The sequence below is a fragment of the Palaemon carinicauda genome, chromosome 37 (genome assembly GCF_036898095.1).
Source record: "Palaemon carinicauda isolate YSFRI2023 chromosome 37, ASM3689809v2, whole genome shotgun sequence".
In the NCBI taxonomy this organism is placed as follows: domain Eukaryota; kingdom Metazoa; phylum Arthropoda; class Malacostraca; order Decapoda; family Palaemonidae; genus Palaemon; species Palaemon carinicauda.
This window is the reverse complement of record NC_090761.1, coordinates 50,511,269-50,523,740: the sequence shown is the minus strand read 5'-3', so window position 1 is coordinate 50,523,740 and position 12,472 is coordinate 50,511,269. Positions and strand designations below refer to the sequence as shown.

The 12,472-nt window shown below is 41.6% G+C and overlaps 1 protein-coding gene across 4 annotated transcripts in view; it reads right to left on the bottom strand.

Annotated features, from left to right (window-relative positions):
• LOC137629654 (uncharacterized) overlaps positions 1–12,472 on the bottom strand; it is a 190,050-nt gene that overhangs the window by 57,833 nt on the left and 119,745 nt on the right. Inside the window, exon 1 of one of the 4 annotated variants that reach the window (XM_068361190.1) lies at positions 592–749. The exons of the other annotated variants lie outside the window; for them this stretch is intronic. Within the exon in view, the coding sequence (XP_068217291.1) occupies positions 592–605 (14 nt within the window). The 5' untranslated portion in view covers positions 606–749. Of the gene's footprint in view, positions 1–591; positions 750–12,472 lie in introns of those variants that run through there. 4 annotated transcript variants of the gene reach the window in all.

Sequence of the window (12,472 nt, the reverse complement as noted above, 5' to 3'; positions counted from 1 at the left end):
GTCCCATTTAGACTCGTTACTTCCTTCAGTGTCTGCAACCTATAGGTCTACCTGTTGAATCCTCAGCAGCCATTGCCTGGCCCTCCCTGGTCCTAGCTTGGATGGAGAGGGGGGCTTAGGCCTGATCATATATGTGGTCAGTCTCTAGGCATTGTCCTGCTAGCTAGGGCAATGCTACTGTCCCTTGCCTCTGCCATTCACGAGCGACCTTTAAACCTTTTAAACGGCACGGTGTGTGGATTAATAATCACTGAAGAACATTATTATAAATGAAGAAAAACAAAAAAAGTTTGATTTGATCATGAATATGAGTAGATGTTTTACCACATCTAATCGTTCTCTCCGTGACTTGAAGATGCCATGATTGGACAACAATAACTAAGATTATATAAGATGTTTAGAGTCATATCAATAATAGTACTTTTCCCTTTACTTAGTGACAACATTTCTTAGTCCTGTGCATGTCTTCTCGCAGGCTACTTAAATATAATACCCAGCAAATTTTGGTGTTACAAAACATATATTGATTAAAAAAAGTCCTTGATATGAAATCAATCAATTATCAAAATACTCATCTTTGCTTCGACCCACCTTCCAAATTCCATCAAAAGTAGCGAAGAAATAAGCTTGAGGTATTGTTTAACACAAAGTAAATCTTTGTACGACTGGGGAGAAGGATAAGGTCAACTGAAGCTGCCTGCAGGTGCTCAAACCTTGTATTACAACTTACGACGCACGAACTAACATAAGATGCCAAGCGGCGCCTTCAAAATAAACATTGCCCTTCCGTACAAGTCTGCTTACTCAGAATGGATGTTTTATCCTTATCAATGACTACCCGAGATATTTTTTTTTCCTAGGAGTGTAATCAATAGCCCAGTAGCAATTTTTTAGGTTGATTTATATTCCAAAGGTGACAACTGTACCTGCAGAATGTTTACTAAAACAAAAGTTGCAAAGGCGTCTATTAATACAAGCTATAATAACACTGTGTGAGTCTGTGTTTGTGTATGTGTGTGTGTATGTTTGAGTGTGTAAAATACCAATAATCGGTATACATATTCAAGCTATTAATGAAATGCAGTTTACTTGATTTATAAAACCCGTAGACAAATAAAGACTGAAATCATATTTATGCAAAGCATATTGCCTCCTACTTCAAAACAATATAAACACACATTATATATATATATATATATATATATATATATATATATATATATATATATATATATATATATATATATATATATATACTAGCCCGAATCAAGCAAGTTTAAAAGGGGGGGGGGGTGTCGGTAAACGTAACCAAGTGAGCTATTTTAGAGCGATTTTTCGAGTATCTAAAACCCTTTTCTCCTTATAATTGCATTAATTAGGTGAATACGCATTATGAAATAACAGCATCCCGATGATATATATAAAACATTTCAGCAGTATTCTTTACAATTACTTTTAGTACATGACTATACATTCGCGGGAAACCTCATCAACTGACCACCTCTCGAGTTATCTCTAATTATTGAAGGGTCTGCATCCTTACGTTCAACTATCAACCAACAGCAATTCTTGACTAGTCGAATTGAAGTTAGTCTCTCAACTTTTTCCAACTTGATTCATATCAGAAACACAATCTCTTTAGTAGTTTAGTTCAAGCTCATGTACAATGAAGTTTTTCCACTTGAGAGAGAGAGAGAGAGAGAGAGAGAGAGAGAGAGAGAGAGAGAGAGAGAGAGAGAGAGAGAGAGAGAGAGAGAGAGGATTTTAATCTGCCACCTCTTTCACTACATTCTTCGTGTAGCAACTATTAAACGAAATATGTTGATTATTGTTTTAGTTTTATCAAAGTTTCAAGGTTTTCCTAAATTCCAAGCTTTATATCATTAAAAATTTTTAATTTCTTTGCATTAGACATTTCCCCAAAGAAATAATTGGTTTCTATTTCTTTGGAATTTTTTTTTTATAAATATTTCTTTTTTCGTTTTCATTCTATCTTGTGTATTATTATTCTATGGAAAGAGTTCACCTTGCCAATCAAAACCTCAGCTTTGTTTGCATCATATATTACATTTAGAACCGGTTAACTTATTGAGCGATTATAGAATTATGAAGTTTTCACGCCACGTACATTTGTTAATCATGTCACACGATTACATTGTAATCCCATTTAAATTAACACTTTCAATAATTAGTAGTTTTGCCTCAGATACTAAACAGAAAAACCTAACCTAAAATAGCAATATCAGAGTTTCCTGAGAATTGAAGTTACTCTCTCGAAAATTCCATTGTGACTTGACAAGTGTTCCATCACATGATTTAATCTCCTTAAAAGAGTCATATCGAAATATATATATATATATATATATATATATATATATATATATATATATATATATATATATATATATATATATATATATATATATATATATGTATGTATTCTGTATATATATATATATATATATATATATATATATATATATATATATATATATATATATATATATATATATGTGTGTGTATATATATATATATATATATATATATATATATATATATATATAGAGAGAGAGAGAGAGAGAGAGAGAGAGAGAGAGAGAGAGAGAGAGAGAGAGAGAGAGAGAGAGAGAAGATTTCATCGGAATAAAATTCGAACTTGACGCAAAATATCTGCAAGAAAGATCTATACCTACAGCTTAAAAAAAAGTCTTATCATTACCCTAATTCACAAGAGGGAATAACAAAAGATATGAAAAATTACTGCCCAATAAGTATACTCTCAGTAAAATGTAAAATAATAACAACTATCATATTAGGCCGAATAGAAAGATGCACACGGCTGGGCCTTAATCAACCAAAAGAACAGGCAAGCTTTAGAAGTGGGTATCCAACGACTGACCATATCCGTGTAGTTAACCAGCTATGAAAAACCAACAGAGTATGACAAATCACCAAATATGACCTTTTTACACTATGAGAAAGATTTTGATTCTGTCAAAAACTTCAGCTATTATGAAAACCCTTTAAAGCCAAGCAATAGAAGAATCGTATGTTAGAACTCTTGAAGATATCTATACGAGAAGTGCAACCACCCTAAATCAACATAAAGATGGTGTAAATTCCGATTAATAAATGATTTAGACACTTTCCCTCTCTCCCACACTTCTACCTTTCACACACTCTCTCTCATACCCCATCTCCCACCCACACTGCCTCTCTCGTGCACACTCTCTTCCTCTCATACTTCCTCTCCCTCCCACAATTCCTCTTCCTCTCACACTCCCTCTCTCCCACAATCCCCGTCTCTCTCACACTCCCTCTCCTTCCAACAATTACTCTCCCTCCCACACTCCTTTTCCCTCCCAGACTCCGTCTTTCTCTCACACGTCCTCTCCCTCGCAAACTTACTCTACCTCTTCCTCTCACACTCCCTCTCTCCCACAATCCCCATCTCTCTCACACTCCCTCTCCTTCCAACAATTACTCTCCCTCCCACACTCCTTTTCCCTCCCAGACTCCGTCTTTCTCTCACACGTCCTCTCCCTTGCAAACTTACTCTACCTCTTCCTCTCACACTCCCTCTCTCCCACAATCCCCGTCTCTCTCACACTCCCTCTCCTTCCAACAATTACTCTCCCTCCCACACTCCTTTTCCCTCCCAGACTCCGTCTTTCTCTCACACGTCCTCTCCCTCGCAAACTTACTCTACCTCTCCCTCCCACATAACCTATAGTACAATGAAAAAAAAAACACTTTCAATTCATACGGAGAGAGAGAGAGAGAGAGAGAGAGAGAGAGAGAGAGAGAGAGAGAGAGAGAGAGAGAGAGAGAGAGAGAGAGCTCATCATGGAGGAAGAGTGATATACCTTAAACTTAAAAGTGATTTTAAACGATTCCAGTATACCGAGAACTAAAACTACGTAAATTGGAAGTAACTAAAAGTAACTGTTTTCTTTTTCTTACAGAACAGCGTATGTATACAGTAAGTGGTCAGTACATGACTGCACGCAAACAGGAATTCCAAGCACGCCAAGTGCAGCAGAAGCCTAGCAAAGGTGGGGTGGGAAAACATCACTAGAAGAAGAGTTCATATTGGACTATATAGCAGAATCGAAGAGTTACTTACGAAAGGAACAGCCGTAGCAGCAAGGCAACAGTCAAACTGAAATGTTCTCCCTCATCAGGGGAAAAATCCTCTAAAGGAAAAAAAGACAACAAATTATTCGCGAAGAACAGGTCGCCGAGGTGGTCATGAGTGAACGAGGAAATCAAAAGGCTTCATAATAGCTTCGAAGAATAGAGCTCAATTTATCTCGAATAATTCCATCCTTTTTTTCCAGCAATTTTAGCATAAAAACATACCATTTATTTCCACAAGTCATCTGATGTCTCATTTAGTTATGAGCCTATCTTTTAATTATATATTTATTACAATTGTTTCTTTGTTGTTGTCACTACGACATTGGTCATTGGTTATTATAATTATTATAAATAATATTATCATTATTAATATTATTGCTGTTGGTGTTGCTATGATTATAATGATTATATTTTTAGGTATGTTTAAAGCTGCTTATTTGGCAAGAGAATTATGTAAGCACCTTGATGGTCTAGTTATTATATTAACTAGTATCAAATTTGTCCATAAATTTTAGAATCTTGAAATGCGAGTTTTATTATAAGAAAACAGGCTGATTATTTCCCTTTCGGAATCTATATTTCCTCTCTCTCTCTTTCTCTCTCTCTCTATGGCCCGGCACATTGATGAAGTGAGAGGGGTTGCGCGATGCGATGAAGGGGTGGGCCATGGCAGCGGGGAGGTTTGTTTTCCAGCCCCGGGGGTGGTTTCGAACATAGTAGGTTTAACCTGCCGCTAAGACCAACTCTGAACATCCAGACTACGGCTGGACCCCTATTAACCATATTACTGTTTTTCTCTCATTCTCAACCTTTCCATCCAAACTCTCAACTTTAAAAAAAAAAAAAAATTATATACTTCGATAGGGTGGGTATTTATAACTAGCCTATACACATATAGCGATTAAGGAGCTGACAACTAACTAATGCCTCAGAGCGGAGGCTTTGGAACCTCTATAATTAAAGCCATGAACTCGCTCACAGGTTTCAAGAGACTAGGACAGATGAATCCCATGGTGACAGGAGATGCAAGAATGGAATAGTGCTATTAGTGCCTAGCAAAGCATATTCCTAACATGTAATAGCTGATCACTCACTGTGACTGACCTAGCGAAATAGGCTCAACTGCCCATGAGGTTGACATAGCTTTCCTGCCTTGTTGCTGTCCTGGACAACTAAAATATCTAGTTGCTGCTTCTTGAGATGTTTGAATCGTCAGGGTTTGAGATCACCCCAAATCAACCAAGTGATGTTGGCCATCTTCTGCTTAGCGGAAAAGAAGAGATGGCACTAACCAGCAGTTCACCTTCAAGGGTTCCGCAATGTGACCGCAGATGCTCTATCCAGGCTCTCACCGATAGAGTCAGAATGGTCCCTAGACGCAGGATCATTCTCCTTCATCTTACGTCAAGTCCCAGGACTGCAGATCGACCTCTTCGCGACGAGCGACAACAAGAAACTACCTCGTTATGTGGCCCCATATGAGGACCCGCTAGCAGAGGCAGTGGTTGCCATGTCCCTCGATTGGAACAGATGGACCTGGATTTACCTGTTCCCTCCAACCAACCTCCTGTTGAAGGTCCTCAACAAGCTGAGATCCTTTCAGGGAACGGCAGCTCTAGTGGCTCCCAAGTGACCGAAGAGCAATTGGTTCCCTCTAGTATTGGAACTGAAGATGAGGCTGGTCCCTCTGCCAGACCTAGTACTGGCTCAACAGGTACAGAAGTCGACTGTCTTCGCTTCATCACAGAAAACCCAAAACCTTCATCTCATGATTTTCTCTCCTTAGCAGTTAAGAAAAGGTTTGGGATCTCGAGAGACAGTATAGACTTCTTAGAAGAATATAAGTCTAAGTCTACCAGAAGACAATATGAGTCGTCTTGGAAGAAGTGGGTTGCTTTCATCAAGGCAAGAAGACCAAAAGAGATCAACAGATTTCTGTTTATCCTTCTTTATTCACCTTCATGGACAAGGTTTAGCAGCCAACACGATAACAATGTGTAAGTAAGCCTTGACTAGACCTGCTTTATGCCTTTCAAGTAGACTTATCCAATGAAATCTTTAACAAGATCCCTAAGGCTTGTGCTAGACTTAGGCCTGCACCACCTCAGAAGTCAATTTCATGGTCCTACACTTTGCCTCAACAGTGAACAATGAGGATTGCTCTCTGAAAGACTCAACCCAGAAAGTTATATTTTTGTTTGCTCTAGCCTCGGGGGCCAGAGTTAGTGAAATAGTGGCCCTTTTTAGAGATGAGGGCCATATTCAGTTCACAGAAGCAGGAGAACAATCTCTTTCCTGACCCAACGTTTCTTACCAAGAACGAGCTACCTACCAAAAGGTGGGGTCCCTGGAGAATCTGCCCTCTGAAGGAAGATGTCTCGCTGTGTCCGGTAGAATGTCTAAAGGTCTATCTTCGTAGAACTTCAGACTTCATGGGAGGACAGCTCTTTAAAGGAGAAACCTCGGGTTCAAACTTATCCCTAAAACAACTATGGGCGAAGATCACCTATTTCATTCACAGAGCGGATCCTGACAGTACACGAGCAGGTCATGATCCCAGAAAAATTGCTTCGTCATTGAACTTTTTCCAATACATGGACTTTGAGCGCCTTTGCTCGTATACTGGATGGAAGTCATCCGGAGTATTCCTTAAGCACTACGCGAAGCAAGTGCAAAAGTTGAAACGTTATGTGGTGGTGGCAGGTAGTGTACTAAAACCTGTCGCTTAGCGCTGCGAGGAACAGTGAATTGATTGGGACTGTTAAAAATCGGGTGAAGGTGTTGACACTTCACAGTGCAACACGTAAAGATAAGTGTCACCAAGGTGGCACTATGGACTGTTCCAGTTATTAAAGGTGAAGAAACAGAGATAACACTTGTGCCGTGTGTTTTTACACAGTGTGAAGAAAGTCATTCATAAAAAAGCATATTAGAAAATTTATTAAATTTTCAGTTTTGTGGCACTAATTATTGTTCCCTTTCAGGTGAAATAATCATTTCTGGTCTTGTCTGTATTATATATGTTTCTTTTTGCATTCATTAGCATTATATCAACGCCATGTTATGTATGTTGAATTGCTGTTTATTCATTACCAATAAATACTTGATTGGTACTTGCGTCTTATTTCGCCCCAAATTTGAATTAATAAAGATATGTGAGAGTATTATTTAACCCGTAATAATCTGCATATGGACATGTGAACAAAATAGATAACTTTGATCTAACATCAGTACACATGTGAACAAAATAGATAACTTTGATCTAACATGAGTACAGCCTTTTTCAGCCTACGCATACTTTGTTCCTACACGGGTACAAACTTGTCTGATTTTGCATACAGCAAATCCTGTATGCTCTGGATGCTATGTTGGCTCATATAAACTTTTGTTTGTATTAGAGTACAAACTTTGACTGGCTTTGCATACAGTGAGACCTGTATGCTCTTGTTGCTATGTTTGTTCATATGGTACATGAAAACCTCGAGACTTTTTCCTAAGTCTAGTATGACTCTTCCCTGCAGGGGACAGGAAGCACTAACATAGTTCATGATTAAAACTAATGACGTATAACGGTAACGCCATATGTCTCTATGGTTTGGATGACCAAGGAAATATTGTCCTGAGGTTAAGGCACATTTGGAAAATCCACAGATACAGTACTTTCAAAATAATGCTCTGGTAACCTTCTATCTGGATGACATGACCTGAGCCCAAAAAACGGATTTTGAGCGAAGCGAAAAATCTATTTTTGGGCGAGATAGCCATGTCGTCCTGATGGACCCGCCCTCCTTTTTATAGAAATAGCCTTGGCAGGATCCCTCCCGAAACTACTATATCTGTAGCACCTTGCTCAATGCTACAAGGAATAAAACATGGCGGGGACGATGGCGCCATCTAGATACTCAAGGTAGTAACGGAGGAAGGGTACCTTGATAACGACTCCCCTTCTATTTTTGCCACTTTCCCCCTCGAAGCGAAAACGCTATTCGGGGTGAAGATTACTATGCGTCGCATCAAGATATACATCCCCTGATATTATGCGATATCCTTGAGAGAGATTTTAAGGATATTCGCGCCAGGAGTTAGAATTCTGGAGACCTAAAGGTAAATTCTCTGGAAATATCACTGTAGTCAAATATACCCTAGGAAGCTACTTATAGGAACCTTCCATCAAGACGACATGGCTATCTCACCCGAAAATAGATTTTTCGCTTCGCTCAAAATCCGTTTATTCCCCAAATGAAAGGACTTACAACTCTACAAAATACATACCTTCCAAATACAACACAGTATCAAGAGCTCCAACAAAAAACCAAACCCAGCAGAAGATAAACTGCCGACCAAAAACCTGCCTTGAAAAGTCAGTTTTTATTTCTTTTCCCCGGCCAGTTTTCAGCCAATCACAAACGTCCGAGTCATTCACTTCTAACAAGGAGCAGGATAACGATTCTTGATTGGCTGAGGGAAAACCAAGTACTTATAACTACTATAATTACACAGCCAGCAGTTATACTGTAAGGACAACAGTTTCAAATCGTTATACAGTTACGTCCGATTGAATACAATTTATCATCGCCGAGATGAAGATTGTAATATGTGGATATAAACCTTTTCAGCAGAATTTATCTTGGTTCTTATTAACCTTATCGCTTTGATTACAAAATTATACATTAACATTATTATTGAAAAAAAAATCTTTCATACAATAATTCAATATAATAATCTTAAGTGACAAGTGTTTTATTTGAATAAAGTACTTATTGAGATGGGTGCTGTAGATATAAAGTTTATTAAACATATTTGAATATATATATATATATATATATATATATATATATATATATATATATATATATATATATTTTTGGGCTCAAGCCATGGCGTCCTGATGGAAGGTTCCTTTTTGGTAGCTTCCTTGGGTAAATAACTACTAAGATATTCCCAGAGAATTTAACCACAGGTTATCACAGAATTCTAACTTCTGGAGCGAGTATCCTAAAGGTTTCCCTTTTAAGACATCGTATATCAACAGGGGACGCATGTATAAACGCGCCACATAGCTATCTACACCCCGAACAGAGTTAATGCTTCGGTGTGTAAGGGTTGAGAATAGCTGGGAGCCGTTCCATAGCTAATCTCATTCGTGGCTACTACTGATACTCGAGGCGTAAACAAACGGGCGCCATTGCTTGAATGACGTCACGTCCGTCTTCATCCTTTGTTCAGTAGCTCGCCCTACTTAGACGGATTTTCCCTGTGCTCTACTTATCGCTTTGCATCTTCGTAATGTCGGTACCTTCAGCCTCGCCTTCTTCTGGAAAGTTGAGTACAAGGTTCCAGTATTGTTTAGTTAAGCTCTGACCGTAAAGTAAATATTACTTTCCGAGATAATTGCTGTTTTGTGGCAGAGCTGTGCCTCTACCGGACCCGCCATTTTATGGCGTCGTTGTTGTTATGCATGCCTTATTTAGTTAGCCACAACAACGCTTCCGGCCTTATTTACTAATCGAATACATTAGTTTATTTAGTCTTCATAGCTAGGAACTTTTATATCGTGTTTCGACGCTTTTTATCGGTCATCGATTGACCTCATACCAGTCGGCTACTATAGCCCCCAGGCCAGAGCGCCTGTATATAAGTGTTCATGCATGATTTTATTAGTGATCCTAGGCTAAGTTATGAAGATAGTGGCATTATTTTACAATACTTTCGACAGTGATGCAAGTGTTTTTTCGCCTTCAGGGACCATATAGGGGATATGTTAGTTAGTGTCCCTAACTAACCTAACCTCCTCGTAGGACCCCTATATGCTTCCTTCATCCCCTGCCTTGGCACTCCCTCTGTTTAGCCTTGATTTCCTTTCTGAGTAAGGGGATCAAGTGTCTAATGGAGTATTCATCGCCTCTCAGTCCTCCTAAAGGAATGACCCCCCCTTAGGGTTGCGTCTGAGAGTGAGGTTAGGCTAGCCCTTCCTCTATGGCTAGGAATAGTCTATGACCATCCTACCATAGCGATATGTCTTCTATCCTTCCTAGTTCAGGGCTTCTAGCCCTGTTCTAGGTTAGGTTTTGGAAGGTTACTCTGTCCCCTGCTGAAACTGTACCCATGCACCGTTTCAGCCTGGCGGCCTTATCTTAGGTTAGGGAGTGTCCTCCTTTTCCCTAGTGTCCGCTCTGGTACAGAACCCCTTCCTTGGAAGACCCTTCTCTTCTCCCCTCCCCACCTATCTCTTGTATAGCCTAGCCTACACTTAGGTTAGTCTATACCCATCTGTCCCCTGTCCTACAACTCCTCCTTAGGGTGGAGTGATAGGGCTACCTTGAGCTTCCTTGTGCAGTCCGCTCTGGTACATATACCCTTCATAGTGTCCTATGGGGTTAGCCACTGGATGCGTTCTGCATGTGGAGGTCTCTCCTCTCTTGGGTGTCCCCTAGCCCTCCCTTGGGCTATCCTGCCCCCGGTCCCCTGCGACCCCAGCTCCTGGGTGATAGAGCCTGCCTCTATCATGGGTACACCCTCTCAGGGGGGGATGTTTGGATTCCATGACTGGACTTCTTACATCCCTCCCCGTCTCTCCCTCTATCCGGGTGCCGGTCCCTTGCCGCCTCCACTGTCGGCGATACCTGCCTCCTACCTTGGTGACTCTCCCCTACCCTCATGCCGTCAGCCCCTCCGCTTGCCGGGGGACTGTCGACCGCCGCCGGCTCCCGCCGACGGCCTTCCTCCTTCCTCCTACCTCACCGTCCGCTTGCCGGTCGGCCACCGGTGTGCCGGCATTCACTGCCAGCAACCGGGTTCAGCTATAACCATCCTTATCCTAGTCACCAATCCGGCATCCTCCGACCGCCGGAGCCGCCGCTCCCCTGCCGGCGTGCCGCCGTTGTACCGGCGGCCGCCACCCTGGCTTTACTCTTGACTTACATTTTGTCTGTCCTAATGCCATTAACTCTGCTGGAGCGGCCTCCGGCGTGCCGGAGGTCTGCCGGAACCTCCCGGAGGCGTCAAGGATACTTGCACCCCCTTCTCTTAGCTATCACTTGTATACTGATAGCCCTACACTGCAAACAGATAGCCTGTTTACACTCTTTAGATCAGTGCCTTGGTACTGTTCTATTAGTAATCATGCTGTCCCTTTGCATTCTTCAATATTCCAGCATGCTGCGTGCATCTTAGCGCGGCTGGTTGCCGGAAGCAGTTACCCTAAGGGACCTGTTAGTTCCCCAAATTAAGGACTGAGTGATCTCAGTCCCAAAACTTATCCTTGGTTTCCATGGAATTCCATTGCCCTGTGGAATTTCAGGGAATGCTATCCTGTGCCTTTGGCCATCTCGGATTACCCGGGGATAATGCTTGCGGTAACCAGACGGGCGAGATGCATGGAGTATGTTCTCTTTACTACTTCATTTTCTATGCATCACACCCTTTCTTTAAGTTAATATTAATGATTAATCTTAACTTAGCTTAAGAACCATTCTTATGACTCCCCCATACTCATTTTCTCTTTCTTCCACAGGAGGAGCAGATGAAGTGTGATTTCGACTTCTGCGCTGTGAAACGCTCGCACTTCTACGGGCATACGGCTTGCAGAACTCACGCCCCTTGTGCTAACAAGAAAGGGGATCTGAAATTCTGGGACCCACTGGATTGTACGGTCTGCCAGGCTCAACTAGTTGACGCCTTCCATAACCCTCCCTCAGCGGAGGTCAGGGACACTTCTCGGGAGAAGCTACGCAAGTGGGTGCGTGGCTTCCAGAAGAATGCCACCGGACCGTACTTGGCCACTGAAGAAATGAGGTCACTCTTGTTCCCTAAGGCCTCCCCTGATTCAGTAGTACCCAAGGATGTGATTCCCACTGTCCAAATTACAGTGGAACCTGATGTTGTCATGGCTCAGTCCATGCACGAGTGCCGCCTGGATTCTGAAGATGACGAACATATGTCGGACGTCTCGGAAGACACAGAGAAGACTCTTATGGCTCAAGGAGCTGAAGATGATGAAGACCAGGTGGAATACGCCGAGTCGGAGCAAGAGGTCGCTCCTCCTTCCATCTCCGCTCCTACTCCTACACCGACGGAAGTATCTATCCCGTCTACCTCCACGACCCCGGATCCCTCTTCTTCCACTCAAGAAATGATCCGGTTGATTAGAGCCGTCATGGACGACAGGTTAAAGGAGAATCAGGAGTTCATCAGGTCCATGATGGGATCCAGAGAACCGAAGAGGATTTCGGTTAAGGATCTCCCCGCTTGCTCACATGCCAACCCGTGGAGGTATGCTGAGCATATGGTTATCGCGACCGGCAGGATCTTTGTCAGCGACAAGATCGGCACG